The sequence below is a fragment of the Buteo buteo genome, chromosome 6 (assembly GCF_964188355.1).
Source record: "Buteo buteo chromosome 6, bButBut1.hap1.1, whole genome shotgun sequence".
NCBI classification, from domain to species: domain Eukaryota; kingdom Metazoa; phylum Chordata; class Aves; order Accipitriformes; family Accipitridae; genus Buteo; species Buteo buteo.
The window spans coordinates 35555169-35580152 of NC_134176.1; the positions used below are offsets into that span (position 1 = coordinate 35555169).

The 24984-nt window shown below is 44.4% G+C and overlaps 1 protein-coding gene across 1 annotated transcript; it reads left to right on the plus strand.

Annotated features, from left to right (window-relative positions):
- Nucleotides 1-9093: 9093 nt before the first annotated feature.
- GREM1 (gremlin 1, DAN family BMP antagonist) lies at nt 9094-20137 on the plus strand. Its single transcript, XM_075030389.1, has 2 exons — nt 9094-9382; nt 16293-20137. Exon 2 carries the CDS (start codon nt 16294-16296, stop codon nt 16846-16848), a length of 555 nt encoding a protein of 184 aa, XP_074886490.1. The 5' UTR covers nt 9094-9382; nt 16293; the 3' UTR covers nt 16849-20137.
- The last annotated feature ends 4847 nt before the right edge of the window (nt 20138-24984 follow it).

The window sequence follows — 24984 nt, forward strand, 5'->3', positions numbered from 1 at the left end:
CTGTAGTAGTCACCTCCTCCCTAATGTGCAGAAGTTTTCTAAACTAATTGTCCCATCTCCATTGGATTAAAAAAAGTGCTTTCTGCCTCCAGATAGCCTGTGCCCTCACCTGGTTTTATCTCAACTAATCAGATCAAGACAAAAACCACCGTACCTTGGCTCTGGTATGTTTTTACATCACGCTAGCTGTCTCAGTGTAAAAACTTCAGCCTACAGGAAAGGCAGAGCCAAAAGAAGTCATAAACTCTGAATCCAAGAATTTACTGTATTAAAAAGGAGGATTTCTTCTTTGCCTCACAACCCAGGAAAATATCCTGTTCATTTCTGTTTTCTCTTTTGTCGGATCAAAAGAACAAGAAATAGCTACAAGGATCTTTTCTTTTTTTTTTTTTTTTTTTTTAAGTGTCTGATAGCTTTGGTGATGCCAGCTCCCAAGGATTCTTTCCTCTAAATGTTCTATTATATTTTTCAAAAGGAAAAATATGTATTTTTTTACTGTGAATTCATATGTTCATTTTGAAACCCTGACAAGAAATAATAATGCCTCCTTTACAAGGAGTCTAGTTCCATTTGGTTGAGTACCAAAAAGCCCTGCCACAGTCTGATCTGAAGTGTAATTGATTCGATCACTTGCGATTTAACTTCTTCGCTTATGTCTTTAGTGCATTAAGCCTTCCTGGGGAGGGGAAAGAAAACTGTTTACATTTTTAGACTTTTTAAAAGTGCATCCAAAAGCTCCAAGGTTTTGGTGCCTGATTAATTACAAACACCTACAGGATTGCTCCCGAGCTGATTTACAGAGTCTCTCCTAACATCAAGTGATTTTACGCTTTTCCAGGCACTTTGAATTGCATGTTATTTGTGGAAAAAAAAAATTTAAAAAAAATATATTTTCATCAAACTGCCAATGAAAGCAGAGAATTGCTAGGCAGTGTGGTTAGTCCCAGAACGTAAGATGACAGCTCTTCCATGGCTCTGAACAGCTCCACAAAAAGTGAAGAGTGATGTCTGTTGTAGTTATGTTTGGAGACTAAAGTAAAAGGACTTGAAAAATGCTAATTAGAATTCAAGATACTGTAAGAAAGGGAAAGATCAATGAATAAATATCCAACTGCCCTTAGCCAAACAGGCTAAACAGGATCCTTTTGACAAGGAAACAGGAGAAGCAAAACAGAGCAGTTGGAAATACCAAGACAAGAGATTTGGCCCTAGGCTCGCCTGTGTAGTTTCCCAGAAGTGATTTTTTTTGGCAATTTCTGAAAGAGTAAAGTTTTGGTAACCATACAGATAAAAAATAGACTATTTTTGTATTTTATTATTATTGTACTGTACTTTTAATTCTTAAGTTCATAAAGTTTAGCATTCTAATATGCACATCAACTAGATGTTCCCCCTGTAACAGGGGAAAGATGTGTATCTAAATTTTTTTGGGGTCTTTTAGAAAGGCTCTTGGATGGTTGTGTGCGCTTCATTTTATACACTCCGAATAGCCCCACTGAAAACAAAAAGTCAAGCATCTGGCAAGTCCCTGCAGGATTCGGGTCTGAATCTAAGTTTAGCAAAAAATTGAAGTATGCATACAAGTCCACATTTCTTACCAAAGCACTTAAATATCTGTTTGCATTTATGTATATAGTTAAAATGCTATTCAAATCAACAAAGACTGCTAAATTGGAGCCTTATCTTTAGCAGTTCTTTTAGATAACCACAACTGGTTAAACACTTCTTTGCCTTTAGATTTTTTTGTCCACAACAGTGAAAACTTGGCTTATTCACTGGAAATATCATTTTTTTTTATTGTGGAGCATTACAGAAGTTAAAAGGCCTTCTTCCCTGTTAAAAGCTTTCAGAAATTTCAAAATGGATGCATTCAAGCACGTAGACACAAAATAAGTGAAAGTTAAAAAAATATGACTTATCTTCCCAGATTAAGTTGAACTCTCAACTCCCCTTATTAACTGCTTATTTCATGGGAAGTTTGGTACTGAACAAGCTTTAAGGATCTAGGCCAAAATTATTCTGGCTCCTTTGAAAGCTCTGTTCCCTGTTGCAGTTTTATAGGGGGGGAAATGGAGTCAAGAGAAAATCAGTGTGAGTGAAACAGGTTAAAGGATGAAGATGGGGGGTGGGGGGCACTTGTACCTCTTACACCTCTTCCTCTTGACATAGAGACCATCTAAACAAAAAATGGCAGCGAGGAAGAGTTCTGTTTCTTCCCACTTGCATTAGTATTCACTCTGAGAAGTGGACTAACCGATGCTGGAGCAGTACAACTGTTTAACAGAGTTCTTCCCTTCCCATAACACAGCAGCCATTTTTGGGACACTGGATTTAAAATATAAAATGCAGAAGTTCTACACAATCTAAATAAGTTGTTGTCTCAGCCAAAACGGGCTTCAGCTCTTTCATTCCTGCAAAGCTACATTTTTATCTGGTATTCTGTTTTTACCCTGATATTGCCAGGAAAACCAAAAAGAACAGATAAGATTTCAATTTTGAGAAGAGGGCAATGGGATAAAAAAAACCCCGCAGACCAAAACAAAAGCCTTGCAAATCTTCTTACATAATAAAATAGTTCTCCTGACATAATAAAATAGTTCTCCTGCGCCTCTTACTCCTTTTTCTTTCACTACAGGCAGTAAGTGGCAGAGTCAGGAACAAAGCCCACCTTACCTGCTAGGCTGACATCGTATGCGCTATAGGTGCTGCACAGAAGCCCCTACACTGCAAGGAGGAGAAAGCACTCCTCTTCCAGGTAACATCCTGGCTACACAACAACAAACTGCCTTTCATCACAGCAAGAAAGGAGTAAAAGGCACTGTTTTGCCAGGACTGTGTATGAGATATCTACACATGTCTTAAAAGTGTATGTAATCTAAGATGTTGGGATGCGGTGAGGTGTGGGAAGGGAGTCTTTTAGTTTTGCAGCATAACTGGAAACTGTATTTCATAGCTGTCATATCCCTGGAGTGAAATATGTAAGCAAATAACACATTGAGCTCCTTAGATGCCTCCTTTCATAATTCCCAGTTACAACTTCAGACTATAAGGGCTTCTTATGGTCATACAAACTCAGTTTGCTTAGCTGAGTCACTCCTTGAATCACATTGCTCCAGAGCTGCCCCGAAAGCAACACATGTCAGCAAACACCTCCTACAGATTCATGAGACAGAAGAAAAAGAAAAGCAAATGCATGAGGGCAGAGGAATTTTTCACGGGTATTTTATGGCTTTCATTTTCTTGGCAAATTCTTCTATAGCCATCAAATACATAAGATGCATCAAAAAAAATTGTGAAGAGAGTTATAAAAAGGTTAGCTTGACAAATGATATTTCCTCATTTGGCATGAAAGTTTATATTTGTCCAGCAGTCAAACTTCATCCTAATAAAATAAGCTTTTCTAAATCACTTTTGAAAAATAGTCACATATGGATTGTATTATATATGTAGGTGTTCTGAGGCCAGAAAATGTATTTTTTTTTGTTCTATGTCTGCAGCACATAGCAGAGTAGAATGCTGGTGGGTGACCACGGCTCTAGGTGCAGAGATCATTACAAGCTCACAACCTGACTCTACATGTAGTATATGTTAAACAAGAAAGCTTTTCAGACATACCAGGCCACCATACTATTCAGAGTGGGATCCCAGACTTTTACAGTATTTAGGTGCTAAAAGCTAAGGATTTTATCTTGAACCCATTCATTCTTTTGATTTCCAGTGTTCTGTTTCTGAACATTCACAAATGAAACCGGGGGGGGGGCGGGGGGGGGTGGGGGAATATTCCTAGATGAAGTAGTGTTTTGAAAAGAAAAAAATCAAAATATTTCATTTAAAAACAAACAAACATTTTCCCTTCTTAATTTTCTCTCATTCACCTGATGGAAATCTATACATTAAAATGCTGATGTTCTGTCAACCTACATCTAAAATACTGTTTTTTCAGTAAGTACAGTATTATCCAAATCTTTCTTCTCAGGCTGTGGGGTGGAGCCTCAGCCACATGAACATCAATTCTAAAACTCAAATAAGATAAAGATTTACATTCTTTAATTAAACAGAACTTTGCTAGTCTCAAGTAATTTTTGCACAGTCTCAAGCTTGATTTTTCTAGTAAACTTTATGAGAAATTTAACTCAATTCAGGCTAACCTAAGCCTTTTCTGGTATTATTTTATACAGCTTGATATGAAGTACAATGATCAGATGAGGTTCAGCTACCCTATTTAAATGAGGATTTTTTCATACGGTAATCTGTAATAGAATAAATAGTGAAGTACCTGAACAAGAACCATAGGACTGCTATGTTAATAGAGTAACTTGAAACGAAAGCCTACAACATCTCCATCCCTCATCTTATGCCATTTATTACTGTCTACCTACTTAGGTTTGAAATAAAAAGTGAAAAATCTTTTTCCTTAGTTTATCATACCACTTTTTGTCCGTTACTTTTGGATATATCTAAACCCCACACGGCTATCACTTCTTTTCTATGACAAAACACAGGGGGGTTTCCCCATGTAAAGCAAACAAGCTCCCACACCTGGGCGATACACTAACGATGGAGCATTTCTATGCACAGCCCACCCAACACACACCACATATAATCTTGCTTATGCTCCAAGCCATGAATGACACTGCTCATCTTGCCCATCAAGCTAGGAAGATCAGCCACGTACACCACCAGAAGGTCGACAATCCCTGTAACGTGAAGATAACCCTCATCTCTGAGAGCACATCCCGCAAAATCCATTTCTGAAACCAGACATCTCTGCAACGCACGCATCTTTTGTTGCATCAAATAACAACTGTGCCAAACTTCATCGCCTCACACCTCCGCTGGGCAGTTTTAAATCCCTCCCAGGGTGGCAGGTGGCGAGCAGCAGACCGCAGTGGAAGTCGGCGCTTGCTTCTAGCCTCCTTACAAGCTCAATGAGAAAAGTTATGGTTGTGTTGGTGAGACAACTTCTTCCTTAACACTTCACTCCCTCATTTTCACACGATTTTCACAAGCACCACTGGAATTTTAAAGGGCAAAAAGCACAGCGAATCATCACTACCTCTGTATTAACAAGAAGTTGAGGCACGCTGGTAGGTAGGTATGTAGATTTTCTCCTTCAAAATACATGAATAGAGTAGTCTGGAATTACTCTTCTTGAACATTACCAACAGAAAGGAAATATCTCAAGTCACTGCCATACAAAAAGCACTGAAAACATGAGAGATTTTGTCATCAATGGCTGAGTTTTATGTACCCTTTTAGTTTTTCCTCTGTAAATTGGTGCCAGATTCATAGCCCTGTAAACCAAACTCCTTTCTCTCTCTAGCAGAACAGTTCAAAATACCAAGTAAAGCAGTTCAGATGTGCCCTGTCTCTCCTGGACAGCTTGCCTTACTTCTGACCTGGAGGAACATGTCTAGGAGTGAGAGACGTTGGATTTCTAGGTATATTAGGGCCAGATTCTCAGCTGGCATAAATCAGTTACATCTCCCTGAAGTTATTATAAGCTATTCCAATTTACTCAAGCAGAGGATCTGGCCCCTGTCACTCTTTGGCTTCTCTGCAAAGGCTTTTAATAAGGCGCCAACTGTCCTGGCAGTGAGGATATATTGAGTAGCGCTCAAAGTTAGCAGTAGCAGACAGGAGCTCAGCCCAATAACATTTTTCTCTGCAAGAATTAAGTACAGCACTTCTTTTAAGCTTAAAACAATTCTTACTGTTCCACTAAAACAAAGAACAACTCACACAGCGAATACCAGCAAGAAATGGGAAACTTAAAAAAAAAAAAAGAAAAAAAAAAAGCCCAACAAAACAATAGCGAGCGGGTAGTTGAATCCAGCCAGGTTCATAGTACACGCCATTACCACCCCATGGCATTGAAGCTCTTCATCTCAAACCTATGCCACAAAAATATGCATATTCCCATAGGCCTCTTTTATGCTAAATAATTCTATAAAATTTCCCCATCAGTATTCCAGCTCCAATTAGCAGCACTGCTGAGCATCAACAGAATTTCAGGTGTGGATAAGGGGGGAGGAAGGGAAATATTTTCTTTTAAGCAGTGGGGGCTTTTTAAGCCAGAAGATAGCAGAACCTCATCTTTACTTGGGATCTGACCAGCACAGATGAACCTTTGGAGTAAACTTGGAGAATGTTTTGTTAAAGAATCCAGCAGTAAAAGGAATACAAACTTCTAAGCTGGAAATGATCTGGATACCTGATGTTAAAAGAACAATGAGGAGAAAGATGTCTTTCCCCCACCACCCTCAACCACAAAGAAAAAAAATAGACATAAATGTTTCTTCTTTTTTTTTTGCCAAGTCTTTTTTTTATTATTATTATTATTACATTTATTTCTACCTCCACTCAGTCCAAGGAAGCAGATACAGCTACAATTATATACCTTGTTGGTACCCAACTGGTTTATTTTTCTGAACGAGCAGGCAAACTCTTGCAGGAATAATTCTACTTCGCAACAATCAGAGAAATCTGAAAAATTGTCTTACTGGACCCAAGATGCTACTGCCTACTTGAAACACTCGCGATTGAACTGAGTGAAAGAAAACAGATGGGGAAATATGGTGCAGAACATTCAGCCACAAGAAATGGGGAGAGCTCTTGAGGAGGCAACACATCTTCCACACCTCGAGATGCTTCCTAAAGGGTTCCTTAGTTTGCTTTAAGTCAGACTGAGATCTACTCCACATCAGCCACTCTGGCTAGATGCTTGACTGCAGTGAGGCATGAAAGTGGTGATGACTGCTCTGCAACAGATGCCCAGAAGTATCATCATCTAGGAAGGTCACTGCCAGAGTGGCATGTAAAGTACATTGCAGAAAAACACAGCGGAGAGGCAGCTTGCCTGCAGGGCAGCAGCAATGCCTGGAAGTGCATGCAGTGCCAGTGCCATCATCAGGCACCAACGGGAGCTCAGAGCAACCACAGAAAACACTTCCTCCAGCATCAAATGCCTTGACCACGGCCCTGGGAAAGGGGCAGCCCCCCAGCCCAGCTCTAGGGCAAGTAGTCAGAGTGAGAGACAGAGAGCAGAAGAGAGGTGAACGCGTCAGGACAATTACTTAACAGAAGAAAAAGAAAAGGAGCATAAAGTCTGTCAACATACTGAGAGGTGGGAATTGCGACTTTTTCTCTGGATTCACAAAGGAAGGACCCCAGTTAATTAAAAACATCTATTAATTTTAATAGCACTTTTTTGAGTACAGCAACAAAAAATCCTAAAAATTCCCTAGGCCTCTCCTTCCATCCGTCTAGATGTCATTTGCTGTGATTCTTTGCCAGTAATCCCTCCCCCCTTCATTGTATTTGAATTTCAGTGGCCCCTGCACACCAATACATTTTCTCTCTCAGGCTGCCACCTACCACTGCACTACGGTCGCTTGCCCTGTGACTGACGTGATTATTTTTTTAACAAGTTACTGCTGAATGTGTGTGTGAGTTACAGCAAGAGGCCTAATTTACTACCTTGCTGAGCGCTCACCTGTGGAACTGGCACTAAGTGGAGCCAGGCTTTGGGCCTTAGCAAAGAGCAAGCTGCTACTAAGTACTGTGAAAAGTCAGAAACCTGGCATCCTGCCTAGCCCTGGCATCCCTAATGTAGCAGATCCTTTCATTTTAATTCATCTTCCCCATCTGCAAACCCAGGGACAATAAAAACCTCCACGTGTCAGGTGAGATCTGGGCCTCTCTGAGGCCCAAGGCGGGTGCTCGCTGCCAGGGCAGGGTGACTGAGGTGCAAGGCTGGTTTGGTTCGTCCGCGGGCAGTAATTTCGTGCCGGACAGTAAGGAGAAAACAAACCGGTGCTTGCAGCACCGTCTGCGGGGCCCGGGTGCGTCGCAGGGCGCTTCTCTTTGCTTTGCTGCGTGCTGGGTGATGCCCACCGCTGGAAGTGGCAGCTGACAGACGTCTCTGTTTAATTAGCAAGCCCAAAGGTCAACCCGTATTTCAGAGGCGGCTCCTGCTCGTAGTGACCCTCGGTAGCGTTGCAGCCCTCTGTGGGAAAAAGCCCGTGGGAGACGAGAACCGCGGGTGCTGGAGGGCCCGGCGGCCGGGTGGCATCGAGGGGGGTCCCCTCGCCCCCCCGGGCTCTGCCCCCCGACGCCCCCAACCCCACGCTGGCTGCAGACGCGGGGTAAGCCTGGGGCAGCCGCCGCGCGGAGCTGCGCCCCCGGCTCCGGCTGCGAAGGGTTCGGTCCGCCAAGACGCTCAGCCCCCGCTGGGTTTTGCCCAGCTCCGAGCGACCCCCGGGATCCCGTGGGGCTTGGCCCGGCCACCGCGGCCGCCTCGCCTAGGGGCTCCGGAGCGGCCGCCTGCGGGGCGGCGGCGGGCGCAGAGCGGCGCGCTGGGCCCCCATCGCTGCAGCCGCCCCGACGGGCGGGCGGCTCCGGCCGCCTCCGCGCTCAGCGCAGGCGGGACGCTCCGCTCCTTCGCCGTCGCTGCCCTTCGCGGGATGCCTGAGGAGCCCGCAGCCCTCTGAGAGACGCAGCGACGGGAGGGGAAAAAGCCACCCGCGGCGTCCCGCCTCTTGCGGGACCAAAAAAAAATAAGAAAAAAAAAAATCTCTAGCTGATAAAGAGCTATGAGCGTGGCTGCGGACCGGGAGCCACGCTTTAACACCCCACCCCCCCCCCCCCCCAAACACGGGGTTTTTGCCAAAGCCGCGTAACTCCCGGCATATTTACGGAAGGCAAACCTCAGCAATGGCGACTCGTAGCAGGGAGGGCCGGAAAGGTGGCTGCCTCCCTCCTGGCCAAGGCAGGCCGGTGAGGGGTCCCTGCGGCGGGACCGCTCGCCCGGCCGGCCCCTGGGCAGGGAAGCGCCCCAGCAGCTCGGCCGACGGCCCCGGGCAGCGTGCGTGGAAGGGCAGCGGAGGCCGGGGGCGGAGCGGGGGGATTTAACTCTTCTTAAATGTCATACTTTAATGGGGATGGAAAATGTGAATTTTCTGTGCATTCCAGGAACAATTCCTTGGGGTGGTGACCTTTAGCACCGATTCTTTTAAGAGAGGCAAGTAGTCGAGTGTTTATCTGGATGACTGAAAGCTTTCCCTGGTGGAAGTTTATGGAAGTGTTAAAGGGGGCGGATAACACGGGCTTTGGAGGCGCTTGTCCAATGATCTGGAGGGGCTTGGAGAGCAGATCTCAGCTGGCAGACATTTAAATGGGAGACAGCTCGGCGCTGCTGCAATTTGTAGGCAGGATCCGAGACTCTCTCTCTATGGACTCCCGGGCAGCTCCGGTCTCCCAGACCACCCGCTCCGCCGAGTGACCCGCCGGGCAGAGCCCCGCAGAGCTCCGGGCCGCGCCGAGGAGCCGCCGCCGCCGCCGAGCCGGGCCCCGCCGAGGAGCCGCCGCCGCCGCCGCGCAGGTGAGCCGGGACGCGCCGGTCCGCGCCGCGCCGCGCTGCGCGCACTCACAGCGGGGGCGCAGACGGGTCCGGCAGCTACGGAGTTCGGCCGGTCTCTGTGGGAGGCAAAATTTGAATCTCTCTCTCCTACCTTCGGGGAGGGGGAAGGGGAGGAGTCGTTCACCGGTGTCTAGCAAAACTCCGGGGCGCCTCGGTTTTGCAGAGGGTGACACCCGTCCCTCCCGTCGGCGGGAGCGAGGCGGACACCGACAACCCCGCTGCAGCGCTGGGGATTAGGGCGCCGTTACATCTCTCTCCCCTGACAAGCCCAGGGATTGCAAAAGCCCCGTTAGCTCTGCCTCTCATCTCCGCCTACAGCATCACTCCCGACAAATTGGATTCGGCGCCCACCCGACACACGGCAAAATCCCGGCCCGGCCTCTGCGCGGAGCGGGGCGGGGGCAGATCCCCAGGTGCCGGCCCCGGCCCCTCCCGTCCCGTCCCGTCCCGCCGAGCTGCCCTCTACGAGACCTCTCAGCCCCCGGCTCTGCCCCGGCCCGCCTTCGCAAACCACTGCTGCTCGGCGGAGCGTGCGCCTGGGCCCCCAGCACCTCCCCGGGGCGGGGGCCGCACCGCCCGGGGGGCTCGCTGTGTGCCGGCGGGGTCGAGCGCCGCGAAGCGGAGGGTCTGCACCGGCTGCGCACCGGCTGCGCGCCCGGGGGCAGCGCCGCGCGTCCCGCTACCGCGCGTCCTCGGGCGCCGTCGGGCGGGACGGACCGCGGCTCCGCCGCTGCGCTGAGCGGCCCTTCGCCTTCCCCTCCGCCGCCTCCCGGCCCTGCCCTCCCACCTGACTCGTTTTGCCGCCCCGACGGTTCCGTGCGTCCGTCGGGCACCGCTCCCCTTCCCCGCGCTGACAGGTCCCCGCCTCGGCTCGGCCTGGCCGGAGCTCTCCCCGCGGGCGCGGACCGGCCGCGCTTCCCTCGGCCCCGGGCCCGCGGCGCGACCTGGCGCTGGGCTTTTCCCTCCGGGAGGACCCACGTTTACTCGCCCCGTCCGTTTTAATGCGATCCCCCGGGGGCTCGGGAGTCACTTCCAGGGAGCTCGTCCTCCGTTGGCTAAGCCTAGACGGCCGTCGTCCTCGTCCCGTCCTGTCCCGTGTGTCCGCCCCCCCCCCCCCCCCACGGGAGAGACCCGGGTGGTGTCGCCAGCCGCCGCGAGGAGCGTCGGCGCCCGCGGGAGCCGGGCCGAGTCGCTCCCGGCCGAGCCGAGTCAAGCCAAGCCAAGCCGGCGGCCTCTCCGCCCCCGACGGCCGCCGGCGATCCCTGCGGCGTAGCCACCCAGGCTGCGCTCAGCGACAGCCCGCTCTTACCTCGGCGTGCTGGGCGGTGCGGCGGGGCCGGCCTGTCCGGTGCGGGGCCGGCCTGTCCGGTGCGGGGCCGGCCTGTCCGGTGCGGGGCCGGCCTGTCCGGTGCGGGGCCGCGGCGGCGGGCCGGGAAGGTGCGCGGTCCCCCGCGGCCCGGCGGGCTGCGCGGCCCGGCCCCGGCCTGCTGTTGTGAGCCGTAGCGTCCGCCCCCGGCCGTCAGCTGCGGTCTCGCTCCTGGTGTCCCGCCGGTGGCTCCTCTCGGCGAAAGGCTGGCGAGCGAACCCCCGCGTCGCTCGTCGGGCCCGAGGTCCGGTGCCGGGGAAACCTCTTTTTGCGTAGGCAGGGGCTCGGCAACACCGACGGGCGTCTGGCGCGCCCCGTCGGCTGAAGGGACGCGGGGCGCAGCTGCCCGCTTCGTGGGGTGCGCGGAGGCGTTTGGGTGCAGCGCCGGCGAGCCCGCAGCCACGCACAGCGGCCTCCGAGCCGAGCGCGGGGATCCGTGGGCCGGGGCAGGGCTGTTCTCCTGCCCCCGCGCCTCGCCGCCCCGCAAAGCCACGAGTGACCGGCCACGCAGCGTGCGGCGCAGACTGCCTGGCAGTGGGGACGGGCGGCAGTGCCCGCAGCGCTCTGCTCCTCTCAGGACGCAGTCCCACGCTGTGCCAGAGCATCTGGGTTTTTTTCTCTCGGCGATGTCACCCAGAAACGCGTAGCTGAAGCCTTTGCTCCTCGTCCGTACGCGTGGGTGTGCTCGGGAGCCAACCCGGGCTGGTGGTTTTAGGGGCTCCGTGAGCAAATCTGTCTAAAGGGAGTTGCGCTCTGCGGCGTGGAGCTGTCAGGCTGCGTGGGCGTCTTCAGGCGAGTCTGAGTCGGGTTTGGTACCGGCCATGCCCACCATGATGTTCAACTTCCCTGGAGCCCCGCAGAGCAACGCTTTCTTAAAGGGGGGATTCTCAAAGACGTTTCCAAGGTCTTTTTTTCTTTTCTCTATTGCTGCCTACGCTCATTATGTGTCTCAACAAAAGCCATCTCCACGGCTCACAAGAAGAAATTATCTGAAGTGTAAATGTATCCAAATTCTACCAAGCAGAGATGTTAGCTTTGCTGTCTTGATCTCAGAAAAAAAAAAGAAAAGCAAAATCATGGTTCTCTGGGAACCGCCATTGCCATGCCTTTTTGTATATTTAAAAATACAGATCTGTGAACTATGAAAACATTACATAAGACTATTTCTGTAATTCATATATAATAAGCCAGGCATAAAATTATGCTGATCCTTTGGGACATAAACCACTTCAATTTTCTCAGTAGTCAAAGGGTTGTGTTTTGCCTCTTTCTTTGGCTGGTATTTGAAGCCCACCAAATACATTTGGGTTTTGTAGGTCTTCGTCAGATTATTTTTCATGTTTTCTGTGAAGCACATGAGTCCATGGTTCATCATAATATTTTCCTAGTAAATATGGTTCACAGATGAAATTACGGGCCTGCTGAGGTCTGTGAGAATTTTCCTGTATATTTCAAGAGAACCAGGATTCTGTCCAGTTCTTTCAAACAAGTTGCTTTGTGCTAAAAATTTCAGTAATAACTTTCTGACTCGGCCTGGGAACTCCTAGGGAAATTCTGTTTATGAACTGACATGTGGAGATACTTAATTTATAGCAGAAAATGTATAAACGAAAAAATTACATCTTAATTGTATGAAATAATAAACCTGAAAGCATTTACACTTCTCCATGAATGGTTGCTAGTATTAATCCACAAAATTCCTAATCTGTTTTAGATGATGAGATCCCAGGCTCTAGATCAACCACATATGAGGTGATATGAATGTTAGGGCCCAATTCTGCTCCTGTTTGAAGTCAGCAATAAAACTTCTCTTGGCTTCAGGACTAAGAGCTTACAGATGATGAAAAGTAGAAGTCAGCAGTGAAATATGGAAAGAATAGATTTTTGAAGTATTTTGTTACTTTTTAAAAATAAATATGAATCATATCAGATCTCTCTGGATCTGAATGAAGTAAGTGGGAATTGACCATTTTGGTTATAGTCATCTGTTCGTTCAAAGGATTCTCAAATGGATTCTCAAAAGGATTTCTGGTTATGCCAATGTGACAGCTAGTATCAAGTACTGAAAATTTTGCAGAAATTTGGAATGTAAGATTTTACAGCCTGATTCCTCACAGCTCCTACCCAAGCTCCAGAGTTATTACTTCTGCAGAGTGATGGCTGTGACAAGAAAAAAATACATCTACTTCAGGAGAGATTTCTTTTTGGTACACCTTTGGGTATGGTAACACTGATTTAGCTAATTGTACTCTTCTGTGTTCTATTTTTTTGCAGTAATAAAAAAAACCCCAGTTAAGGAAACATTCACAAACACTAATTCATAGATGGATGAACCATGCGAATTGTTAAACATAAGCAAGCAGAGGTGTCGTCTTCTCTCATAAGCAAATGCATTGCCTTGGGACCAGAGGTGGGGCAGAGCGCCCACACTGCATGTCGGTGGCTTTCCTTATTGAGGCATGGCACCTCATTTTCCTCTGTATTTTGCATTTTTAAAAAAATAATCTTAATTTTTAAAAGAAATGTTTAATAAGTTACTATTAAAAGAAAGTCCTGCTTGAGCTGCTGTGGGGATCATGAGGTTCACACAGCCTGTTCTGTGGGTCTATGTTTAAACTGTATTTATCCCTAAATGATTGGATTACTTTTACTTTTAGGTGTGTGTTTTGGAAGTGACCATAACAAAAGTTTTTGCTGAGTTGCTAATTTTCATTTGAATCACAATTTCTTTTATGAGCATGTAATATAGCTTCCGCCTTTAAGGCTGGAAACCAACTCAGTGAAAAATTACCTTTCCTCCCCCACTTTAGGATTATATTGAAACACATGCTTGCATTTCCTTAGGGTTAAGCACATGCTTAATAAAGATGCATGAATCGGGGATACAGATCTTACAATAGTAAACATTATGACCAAATTTCTCCCAAATTCCCATCCCAAAGTGCACCTCATTTTCACATGACTAGACCTTACTGTGCCAACAATTGCACATTTATTAAAAAAAAAAAAAAAAAAAAAGTGAAGCAATGTGTAGGTCATCAGTTGTAGAAATAAAAGTAGTCCAGGAATATGCATGTTCATGTTGGTGGAACTTCAACTCAGTTATAGGACACTAAACAAACACCTGAAGTTTCCTGGCACTGCTTATAAACTACCAATTTATTTTCAATTGCATGCAATGACTTTTTTTTTTTTTTCTTTTAAGGCTCTGGCACCATCTTGAGTAAATAAAGTGCATATTAAAATACTGTCTAAATACAGCATGGGTATACAGTTGCCGGAGAAATAGGAATAGTTTTGGAAGAAGTCATTCTGGTCTCCTGAGGAAATAAGCAGTGGTTTGTAACTCTTTTTTAAAAAATTATTTTAAAGACAAAATTAAACTTAAAAAGAAACATGTTTAAATAACATTCAGGTTGTAATAGAAATGGGGAAAAACCAGCAAATGTGAAGTCCAAGCTGACACTTGAAATTATGCTGCATTAGTCTTCAATTAGAAATCCCAACTGTTTTTTTTGTTCTATGTCAGAGCCTTAAGGTTATTGAAATTGCATGTTCTGTACCATATTTCATTTAGATATTAAAAGCAGCCCTTCCAAGTTGTCTGTTGGAGTCGTCAATAGTGTCATTCTTACATCCTTCGCTTGAAGCCTGAAGCTTCTGCCAAACATAGGACATACTGGTACATAAACCTAAATGAATAAAACTAATGCATATATTTATCATATGTATTATAAACTCTAGGTGTTTTAACAATCTGTAGACAAAGACTTAAAACATTAGATCCACAAGCAAATCCCTGAATACACGGGACCCCCCCTGTGATACTTTTCCACTCCAGCAATTCCTTTCCCAGTCCATTCAGTGAGAAGCACTTTTTGAACGGCATAATATAACATTTATTTTCTCCGTGTGACTGGAAAGACCTAGTAACTGAGAAATAACAGTTATCTTTTATAGCAGATGGTACTCTGCTGAGTCTCTAGGTGGCCTTTACAGTATTGGCATTTGGCTGCTTTCCTGCCTAGTTGTGTGGTCTCAGGCAAAGCGGATAAAGCTGTCCAGGACGGTGCCCTTAGTTTCAGTTCAAACGCTAGTTTGTCCCTTACTGATAAAACGAGTCAAATAAGGGATACAACCACAGCACTCCAAGCAGGTAGAAGACACCAACTTCCTCAGGATTTTTTTCACAATTCTTCCCCTTTTCAGTGCATGTGCCTCTTCACGGTTCTCCCGTTTTACGGGTTTTTTGCAAGCAGTCGCTCATTTCTGTTGGTTTCTTCCAAGCTCCCACAGGGAGGGTCGCCTGAGAGCCTCATTCCCCGATCTGTCTGTTTTGCTGCCACATCCCTGGCTTTCCAGAACAACATGGAGACCACGGTACTTCTGGAAGGGGGAAAAGTGTGACAGCCGATGAGTTTCTTCCTGGCTGGTTGGTGTTTTGAGCTGACTGAGCAGCCAAAAGAACTCAGAGTTTTGGGAAGCAGCAGAAATGATGGAATAAGGGAGGCAAGAAAGGCTGCTCCTAAGCTGTTTATTAGGTTTGGAGCAGGGCTGCAGTTTTGAAGAACCTGATAGTCTCCACTTACTGCACTTCTTGAAATGTTTTTTTGTGTGTATGCACAAACTACATGATGCTTCATGTTGTGTACAAAACGCTGCTGTCCTCATATGTCTTTTCAATATCATGCTGTATATAATGATTAAAATTCAGAGATCCGAAAAATTCTTAACACTGACTGCATCTGTATAACTTCTGCCAAGGGTTCAGAGTAATGTGCGAGAAGGTGTAATTTGAAATTACAGATGCATCTCTTTTAACCTATACCTAAATATTCTTTTACGTTAGTTGCCTGTCTTGTTGCACATCTCTTACCTTAAGCATCATCACACTCAGCCACAGTGGACCACTTCAGAGGTGCAGTGTGACAGAGCTTAGGACGCTGTAATTCAGGCAACAGGTGGATACAGCATGCACATTATATTCTGGATGTATATTATGCAAGAAGCTGTACAAAGCTTCTGAGTCTGACTAAGGAACACATAGCTAGACTAGATCTCCTGAGTGAAAGAGTTTAGTCCTCTGGTACCATAGATAGCTATGTCGTATAAATCCTTGTGTAGCATAAAATCTGTTCTTCCACCAGTGTAAGTAAGGAGCAACCTTCCTGATGTCAGTGAGCTATCAGAAGGGAATGAGAATTCTTGACTAGGGTAATATACATGGAGAAAAGAGCTGGAAAAAGATGCATGCTACACAAAATGAACTTTTGTTTGGACTTATTTTATCCTTTGACTTCCAATCAGCATATATGAAAGCTTTTATCACTTGGTAATCTGGAAACAGCTTTCCAGCTGGTAAAGGCTAAATGCTTATCTTTTGTAAGTGTGTGCATGCACACACACACATTTCCTTTATGGAACTGAAAATTTACTGCATACCTGGCTTCTGTTGATATCTGAAATCCACAACTGTGCTTTATTCCCTCAACTTCCTCCATATAGGATGGTCCGCACACTGTATGCTGTCGGTGCTGTGTTTCTTCTAATGGGACTTCTGCTACCAACAGCAGAAGGGAGAAAGAGGAATCGTGGATCTCAAGGTGCTATCCCTCCTCCTGACAAAGATCAGCCCAATGATTCAGAGCAAATGCAGACACAGCAGCAGTCAGGCTCTAGGCATCGAGAACGAGGAAAAGGCACCTCAATGCCTGCTGAAGAGGTGCTGGAGTCTAGTCAGGAGGCACTGCACATCACTGAGCGCAAATACCTAAAGCGGGATTGGTGTAAAACTCAACCCCTCAAACAAACTATCCATGAAGAAGGCTGCAACAGTCGTACCATTATCAACAGGTTCTGCTACGGCCAGTGCAATTCCTTCTACATCCCCAGGCATGTCCGTAAAGAAGAAGGCTCCTTCCAATCTTGTTCCTTCTGCAAGCCCAAGAAATTCACCACCATGACTGTTACACTCAACTGCCCTGAGCTTCAGCCCCCGAGAAAGAAGAAAAGAATCACCCGAGTTAAGGAATGCCGGTGTATATCTATTGACTTGGACTAAACTGAGACAAACGTAGCGATTGCACTCTTGACTGTACGCAATCATGGCCAGCGTGAGAGTGAGTGGCATGAACTAGTGTACCTTGGGGCTGGACAAAACGGAAAGGAACCTAGTGAATTACCTAAAACAAGCAAAAAAACCCCCAACCCCAAAAACAAAGAAAAAAAATTGATGTAAGGGAAGGGCACGCATGTGTGTGTGTGTTTGCGTGTAAGGGGGAAAACGGATGTGTACAAGCAATATATGAATGTTCACTATGGCAAAAAAATTTAACAGGGGTATGAAATATTAAAAAAATTTGTTTACCCTCAGTCATGAATTAGGTTTCCTAGTGTATATTCACATTTTTGCCGCTTGCTGGGAAAGTGGAGCTGTGGCTTTTGCTAATGTTCACCTGCTGTGCTGTTTGCTTTTACTGTATTAAGAGAAACATCAAAGTGAAAGGACAATATATTTGAAAGCATGAATCTATTCTTAAATATGAAGTAGGCAAAAAGCAGTTTAAAGCATAGCAAAACCATCACTGAAAATAGCAGCTGTATCAAGAGTTTGTAACATGCTTCTTCAAAAAAATAACTATAATTCACAAGCCATGTCTGGAGAACAATGGGCGGACGTGGGAGTGCTGAAAAGTCACTATAGGTGGATGGAAAACAGAGCTACAGCAAGTTAGAAAGCAAAAGGCCAAAGTAAGTAGATGGGGAGAGTACAAAAGGGAGTAGAAAAAGGAAAGACATAAATAGGAAGACACAGAGGAAGAGATATTGTCTTCTGTTTACGTTTTGCTTTAATTTATATACCTAGTCATATATTACATAAATTAAAGAGAAACTATATACAAGTCTATAAATATACTTCTGAATTCTAATGGCTCTCTAAATCAGTCAAAACCCATTCTTGTGCCACTAGATCCATTTGATGTCTTGTATTTCTGATATCAGTTATTCTTCATATCTACATATATATGTATGTGCAGTATCTTTTAGTCATTGGTATCTATACGTACATACAATGAGTATGCATACTCCATTGTGTGTATCCGAACTCTCTCCTTCTCTTTTTCACACACATACATAAAAACCATACATAACCACAGCACAAAAATCTCGCTAACCAACATCAAGTACAGAATGGCAGTAATTTAGTACATAAAGAGCAAAGCAAAAATTAAAACAAGCATCATGTGACTGCAAATGCAATAACCACACAAGAGACAAAAGACACGACATTCATGACTAGTAAACATTGCATTGTTATTGTTATTTTAGCTTTGCCACAGGCATGCAGTTTGTTGAAAAAGAGATGCAGAACTTTGCCAGCAATAATCCTCTTTTTATATCTTTTACCACAGACTTGCATTTATACTGGATTTGGACTAAGTAAAGAGAATTTCCTGAAAATTAAGGGCTAACTGCCCCTCTCTTTTGGGGGAAAAAAACCATAAAAGGGGACACACTACTTCCAACAGCTCGATGAATCTCACCTGTGAGGTTATCCTGCCTTTTCTTTCCTTCAGGATTAGGAGCTTAAACTTGATCAGGGCCGTAGGTTTTGGCAAGAGCACAGGTCCTGCAAAAGAAGTTGGTTTGGCGCGGTGGGCCATCGGACCCGAGAGGCAGCCCTTCCACGCGTGTTGCCCTTGCTTTCGCGGGCGCTGGATGGGAAGGAAGCCTGGGGGTTGTCTCGCCGCCTGCACCTTGGACCACGTGGCGTGCAGACTGCTCATGCTGTCCTGGGTGCTGGCTTTGCAAAGGCGCTTTCCCGCCGGGTGCTGAAGAGCTCACAGGGTGCTGCGCACCTTCCCTGGGCCTGGGCCTGGGCCTGGGCCTGGGCCTGGGCCTGGGCCGGGGCCGGGGCCTGGGCCGGGGCCGGGGCCGGGGCCTGGGCCGGTGGGGCCCCGACAGGCAGTCCTGTCCGGTGGGGTACCGAAGGAAAGGCATGATCCCATGCCAGAGTCAGTACCAGGCCTGAAAGCAACCCTGGCATCACTGACGTGAGTGAAACAGGAGTTAGGTCCCCACTGACTGCGTGATGGGGCTTGGGTCGTCCAGGGCTCCGTGTCTCCTCCATCCAGCAGCAATACTCCCTAGTACCCACGGTCGGTGTAACTGTTCTCTCTCACACCAGATGCCTCTCTCAGCCATAAGGTGATTATCTTGACAGTATTTCTGTCCATTGAATGCCGAGGAAGACAATTCTGCCCTTACTAGCATGTCCAAAGGGAAAAATACACAGAGTGGCGTGTCGCAGATGCATCCTGCGTGCCGTCATTAGATTAGATGCCCCAGCTGTTACACAACGCATCACGCAGTTATTGGCGATATCCCGCGTCTCTGCAATGAATACATTTTTACTGTAAAATCCACTGCTGTGAGGTCTGCGTTTGTAAGATTAAGAGATTGCAACTTGTTGATTGATATTATTAAAATGCATTTTATCTGGTGTACTCTCACTCAGCAGGTTTGACACATTCTTCATGGATTTTAAAATCCAATTTTAAAATCTGGAATTACAGGAAGTAGATTTCCACTGTGTGGAATGTGAATAGTTAAACAGAAAGATATGGATATTTAATGTTATTATTAATACAAATCCTCTTTCACTGATAATAGGCAGGGGTTGTTTTCCTTTAAATAACTTTTTTGAGTTGGTTTGCAGGGGAAAGGGCCAATCTCAGTCATTGCTGAAAGTTTTGTACTAGCTAGGGTTTCTGTTCAAGAAACGGGAACACCTTAAGAATGAATTTTTTTCTTCACGTGAAATTGACGGCAAAACTCCCATTGTCTTTTACAGTGACTGCTATGTCCCTAAACCCTTAGCCATTAAGCAAGGCTTCAGACATTACTGGCTTCTTTATTTAAGATTAGGCTAGCATTCTGAAGGAAAACTGATAAAAGTTTTACAAATCTTTATGTTTCAAAACAGCCTGTGCATAGATCATGATGGAACTCCCCTTGAGACAAATCCCCCCCCCCAATATGTAAATTTTATAAAAAGAACTTTTATGAATTGCTAGTTATTGCCTGAGAGTAAGAAAGTTCTGCTAACTTACAATTATACGAGATATTAAATATCAACCACAATATGTATTTAAATGTCTGCTTTATTCTAAAAACAATGGACTATATAACCTAAGGCTGCAGTATTTTCATGCTCGGTCTCACAAAGCAAAACTTGGTTTAAAATGAAGTTTTAATTATTTTGTAACTGAATAGAATTGGAGTTTTTTCTTCCCAGCATTTTGTACGTCATTTTAACTACTAGTAACAAATAAATAAAATATCTTCTCCAGCCCATGTCTATTGTTGGTTGTTTTTTTTTTTTATTTCTTCCTTAAGTTTCCAGCTCTTTCTGGATCTGTTGTACTTTACTCTGACTTCTGTGGTTTCTTCTAATTATAAAAGGGCTTACATTATGACAATGAGACACAGAGACAAGCAATGGCACCATCATTCAACACGGCTACTTCAATAAGGTTTTTAAATGAGATCTGTCACTTCCCCCTCACCCTTCCACAATTTATAGAAGGAAAATCTCAATCTTTACTCACACTTTTCCCCTTGTAAACCATACAGTGACAGTTCAAAATATAAATCAGCCTTGAATTGTTGTAGAGTTAAAGTTGGAGTCGGCATGCCTGCCTTACACCTTATCTCAGTTTTACGTCTAGCTAGCAGTTTACTCCTGCTTTTAGAAAAAAAGAGTAAGGAACACTTTTACAATACAGCATGTTACAAGCTGTATATAGGGACAGAGAAGATGAAAAATAGTTATAAAAGAGAAAAGGAAGATTTGTCCCTGCTGGCAGCACTTGAGCCAGGCCAGGGTTGAGGAAGGACTGCAACCACAGAGACCAGGTTTCTTCGAACTTTCCACCCCGTCGGTGGGAGATAAGCAGCAGTGGTATAAATTTTACCTTTCCAACCTGCTGCCTTGTCAGATGTGTGAGGGACTCGGTCAATCATTGCAGACCCCGGTGCAATGCTGCTGTCTGCAGTAGCGGTGGCATTGCTTGCCCTTGTGAAGAAAGCTGCTCTGATAGGTACAGCCACCTCGCTGACCCGGACTGAGGACCGACTGATTTCACATAAACTTCTGAGCAGTGATATAAGCCTAGCAATTTTCAGACGTACACCTTTTAGTTCAAAGGAATGGATGACATAGTCAGGTAACACGGTCGTATGAGAGAACAGCATGTAATGTTTTCCCATGGCACACACAGATAACCAGAGAAAAGGGTCAGATGTCCTGTTCCCAGCTCTGAAAAAGCTGGGTGCTGGTGATATCTGGTGTGTTCTTCCTTTCATGCAACAATGGAGCTGAGCAGTCTAGTTGTACTGGTTGTTTGGGGTCTTTTAAAGGCTTTTTGGCTTAGTCTTCCTTCTCTTCTAGCTTTTTTCTGCTTCTAAAACTTACTGAAAGGCTAATAACATTAAAGTCATTATTTTTAGAAGGCAACTGACTTTTTCCGGTCTGAGATATGGGCACAGCTGGACAGAACAAGTTTCCTTGAAAAGATATGCATATACATCTTTATTGAATATTTAAAACAGAGAGAAAAACCTCCTGGACTTACCTTCCTATTACTCTGTAGTACCATGGTCCTACTATTTATATGCTAACAAGCTCGGACATGCATTATAATTTATATCTGGCCTACATACCAGCTTTGAATTGAAGATACATCCACTGTGAAGTCCCATGTGCTTTATAGATAGTTACACTGACCAAAAGAAGATAACAGAGAGAGAATTCACACACCTTTATCAGCTTTCAGCGACACAGATAGAAATATGACTATTTTTTTCTCTCTCCCCAGTGAGGTAGGCTACATTTCTCTTTGGGATTTCTGTGTGTGCTCTGTCATCCATGTGCTGCACAGTTGGTTCTCACACACATTATAGGACTGAGGCATCCAGAGCATGTCAGATTTGCTGAGCATGTGCAAGACATCTGAGCAACTCATGCGCACAGTAGGTACAGTGTGTCCTGGATGGGTCAGTGGAACAGGCAGCACCATGGCTCCGCTCCAGCTGCCTGTCAGCAGCAGTGCTTGGTTGGGAAGAGGGACATTGCATTTGCAAAAATGAGGAGTAATTTAACCTTGTAATTTACCTTCTGAGCAAGGAAAAAAAAAAAAAAGGAGCACCAGAGAACTGTACCCTTGGGGACTGATGTTTCTTTGTGCTATCCAGCGTACAAGAGTAAATCTAGAGTTGTTAGTTTCAAAAGGTTTTCTAAAGGAGAAGCACCAAGTCAGTGGTAGAAGACTGAGATGAGAATGCTGGTTTGCTTAACCTAATGATCTCCTTACACACTCTTTCCTTTTTTAAAAAAGATACATCTTATTCACTCCAAATAACTCAAACCTGCCTTAGAAACCACTTCATTAGCTACTGAAATAGAGCAGTTAATATCAGCAGAAGACAGTCCAAAATTTTGTCTGAGTCATTCTGCTGACCTGGATGGTTCCACTAATCAAAGGCTTTTGAAGGGGAGAGAGCTGCATCATTTAAAACTTCAGGGAGTGAAAACATTAATGTGTTTCTGGATTTAGTCAAGACACTGGAGATATCACTGGTACATATTTTTAATAACCATCAGATCTTGGCCTCAAGGTATCAAAAAGATTAACCATAATTAGAGGAGACAGACACCTTGCTTTATTTTTTTTTTATCAGCTGAGACTGAAACCAGAAATATACAGCAACACGCAGGTATCATAACAAATCTCAGTGCAGATTTTTGATGCGACCTTGTAAGGCAGCTTCATAAAAACATCTGAAGCCTGTCTGCACTGCCTGCCTGGGAATGTAGCTGATGACTTTAAGGTGCCCTTTGACAATGTGTGGCTTCTGGCTGCCTGAATTCCTCCTCTAGCTTTTATGGGTCTGGGGGGAGGAGTACAGAAATTTTAACTGTCAATTGCTCCCTTTCCTATTATTTTCTAAAAATATTGAAAATAAAATTCATAATCTGCCTTTTTTGAATGATCAAGGAGCAAGATATGAGGATCAAATTATATACTGACATAAAAGAAGAATGTTTAGGATTGCATTAAAAACCCCAAACTTCTAAGTTGCGATAAGCCATAACTCCTCCTTGCTGTGATACAGATGTAAATCACGTAGTTTGGGGATGAATCAAATGGAGAAGTTACACTGACTCCCAATAAAAGTTCTGCAAATAAAATTTGAAATCAGCATGTTTGCCTTTCTTTTTTAAAGAATGCCTTATGGGAACAGCCATATTCCAATTCATATTACAAGAGATCAAAAGAACAAAGGTTAAAATAATATCTCCATCTCTCGCTAGAATAATTGAGAGCTATATCTTATCCTTCTGTCTAGTAATATCAATATGGATTCCAGCAAGAAAGCAATTGGAAAGAATTAATGTGTCAGTTACAGCTCATCTGGGACAGCAACACTCAAATTCATTAATCATAATTTTATAGTTATTGTGTGGCATTACTACAGAGCACTGTTAAGTTTGTTTGATTTAGTTAATGATGCAGACCTAATTATTGTTTTTCCCTTAAATTAAACTTTACTGAATTTATATGTGTTGTAATTAGTTTCTTGAGGTATAAAGGCACAGTCTTTGTATTTAAGAAAAGAGACATAATCTTAGCTTTGTATTAGTATATTCTTCTATTCAGAGAATTAAAAAATTGTGCTATATAGGTGTAACATACATGTATTTATCTCTCTAAACAAAGGTACCAAAAGCCTAGGAATGCATTAGATATATTTAGAAGTCTGAAAAATGTACATTTGATAAGTTTGTACATAAAAGTATGGGACAGTGTGCCAAGCTTCTTACCAACATGCTTTATGAGTGATTAGTATAGAATAAAGTCAACAATGACAATTACAAGAGTAGGCATGAAGGTTTTTTTTTCAAGGAGGGGGACAGGGTTCTGCATACTCAGTAAAGTTTATTTCTAGGCAGTTACATTTAATGGCAAAAATGAAGGCTAGCTGAACCTCTTTCCTTAGGATCTGAAGGACCTTGAATGTTCCTTAGGAAACAGATGTTCAAGGAGAACATGTATTTCCATTTTTGTTGTTAATATGTTTCAACTCCAAATGAATGAAGAGGCTAGAATTTGGGTGTTAAGTTAGATCTAACAAATAAAAAGGAGAAAGAAAACTATGTGTACAATGGAAAGAACTTACTGAATGGATCTAAATCCTATGGTAGGTAATTTGATCTAATTTTTGCAGAAAGGCAAATGCCAGATGTTTGCTCCACTTTGATCTTAATAACACTTTAGGCTGCAGACAATAAGATTGGTTTAAAATTTATTGTCTCTTTGATTTCTCCATTCTAATGCTTTTTAAATTCTTTACACAAGACAGATCTATATATAGGCAACTGGGGTGGCATCAGAAGCATTGTATACTTAAGACATTCTTGAAAACCTCAGTGTGGAACAGTGTTTGCTGTTTTATGCATCAAAACAAAGCCAGATTTTATACAAGCAACATTCAATTTTCTTTTTATTATAATGTCTCTTTTTATTTTGCATATGAAGTTCTGACTGTTGCATCTGTGGCACAGCTCCTTATATGCTTTTATCTTTCAATAACCTTATTAAAAGTCAAGACAGTATATTAAACCAACATTAAGCAGCAGGAGTTGAAAGTTAAGTTAATCCATTCCCTTGCATTGGGAGTGTAATCTATGTAGATCTTTCATTTCACCGTTAAGTTGCTTTTAGGATTCTTTTTGTATAGAATATGCTTCAAAAGGAGAGTTGCCACTGAATGGACACCAGTGAAAGTCTCCGAGAAACCATAATATCCCAGAGGTATCCAACTTGCCTTCAGTTTGGCTCTTCACATTCAAGGAGGCCATTACTCTGTGAATGTGAGTTGAACTCAGCTTACAGCTGCTTATTAAGTGTCCTCAGGTTTCTAGCAGGGTATTTCATATATTCACTGTTACTGAGAAACAATGAAAAGCTAGTGAGACTAAGAACAAACGGTAGAGCAAGAACAATGATTAAAAAGAAACAAATAGAAGACAATCCTGGTATATAGCCTGAATGTCTTATCATAGTTCTCTGGCATAGTTCAGAGCCATCTGTCCCTTAGATTCACGCATGATGTCTCTAAACAATTGTTTTCA

What these genes read in the sequence shown, in the direction of transcription:
- GREM1 (XM_075030389.1), top strand. Translation starts at nt 16,294, where the DNA reads ATGGTCCGCACACTGTATGCTGTCGGTGCTGTGTTTCTTCTAATGGGA.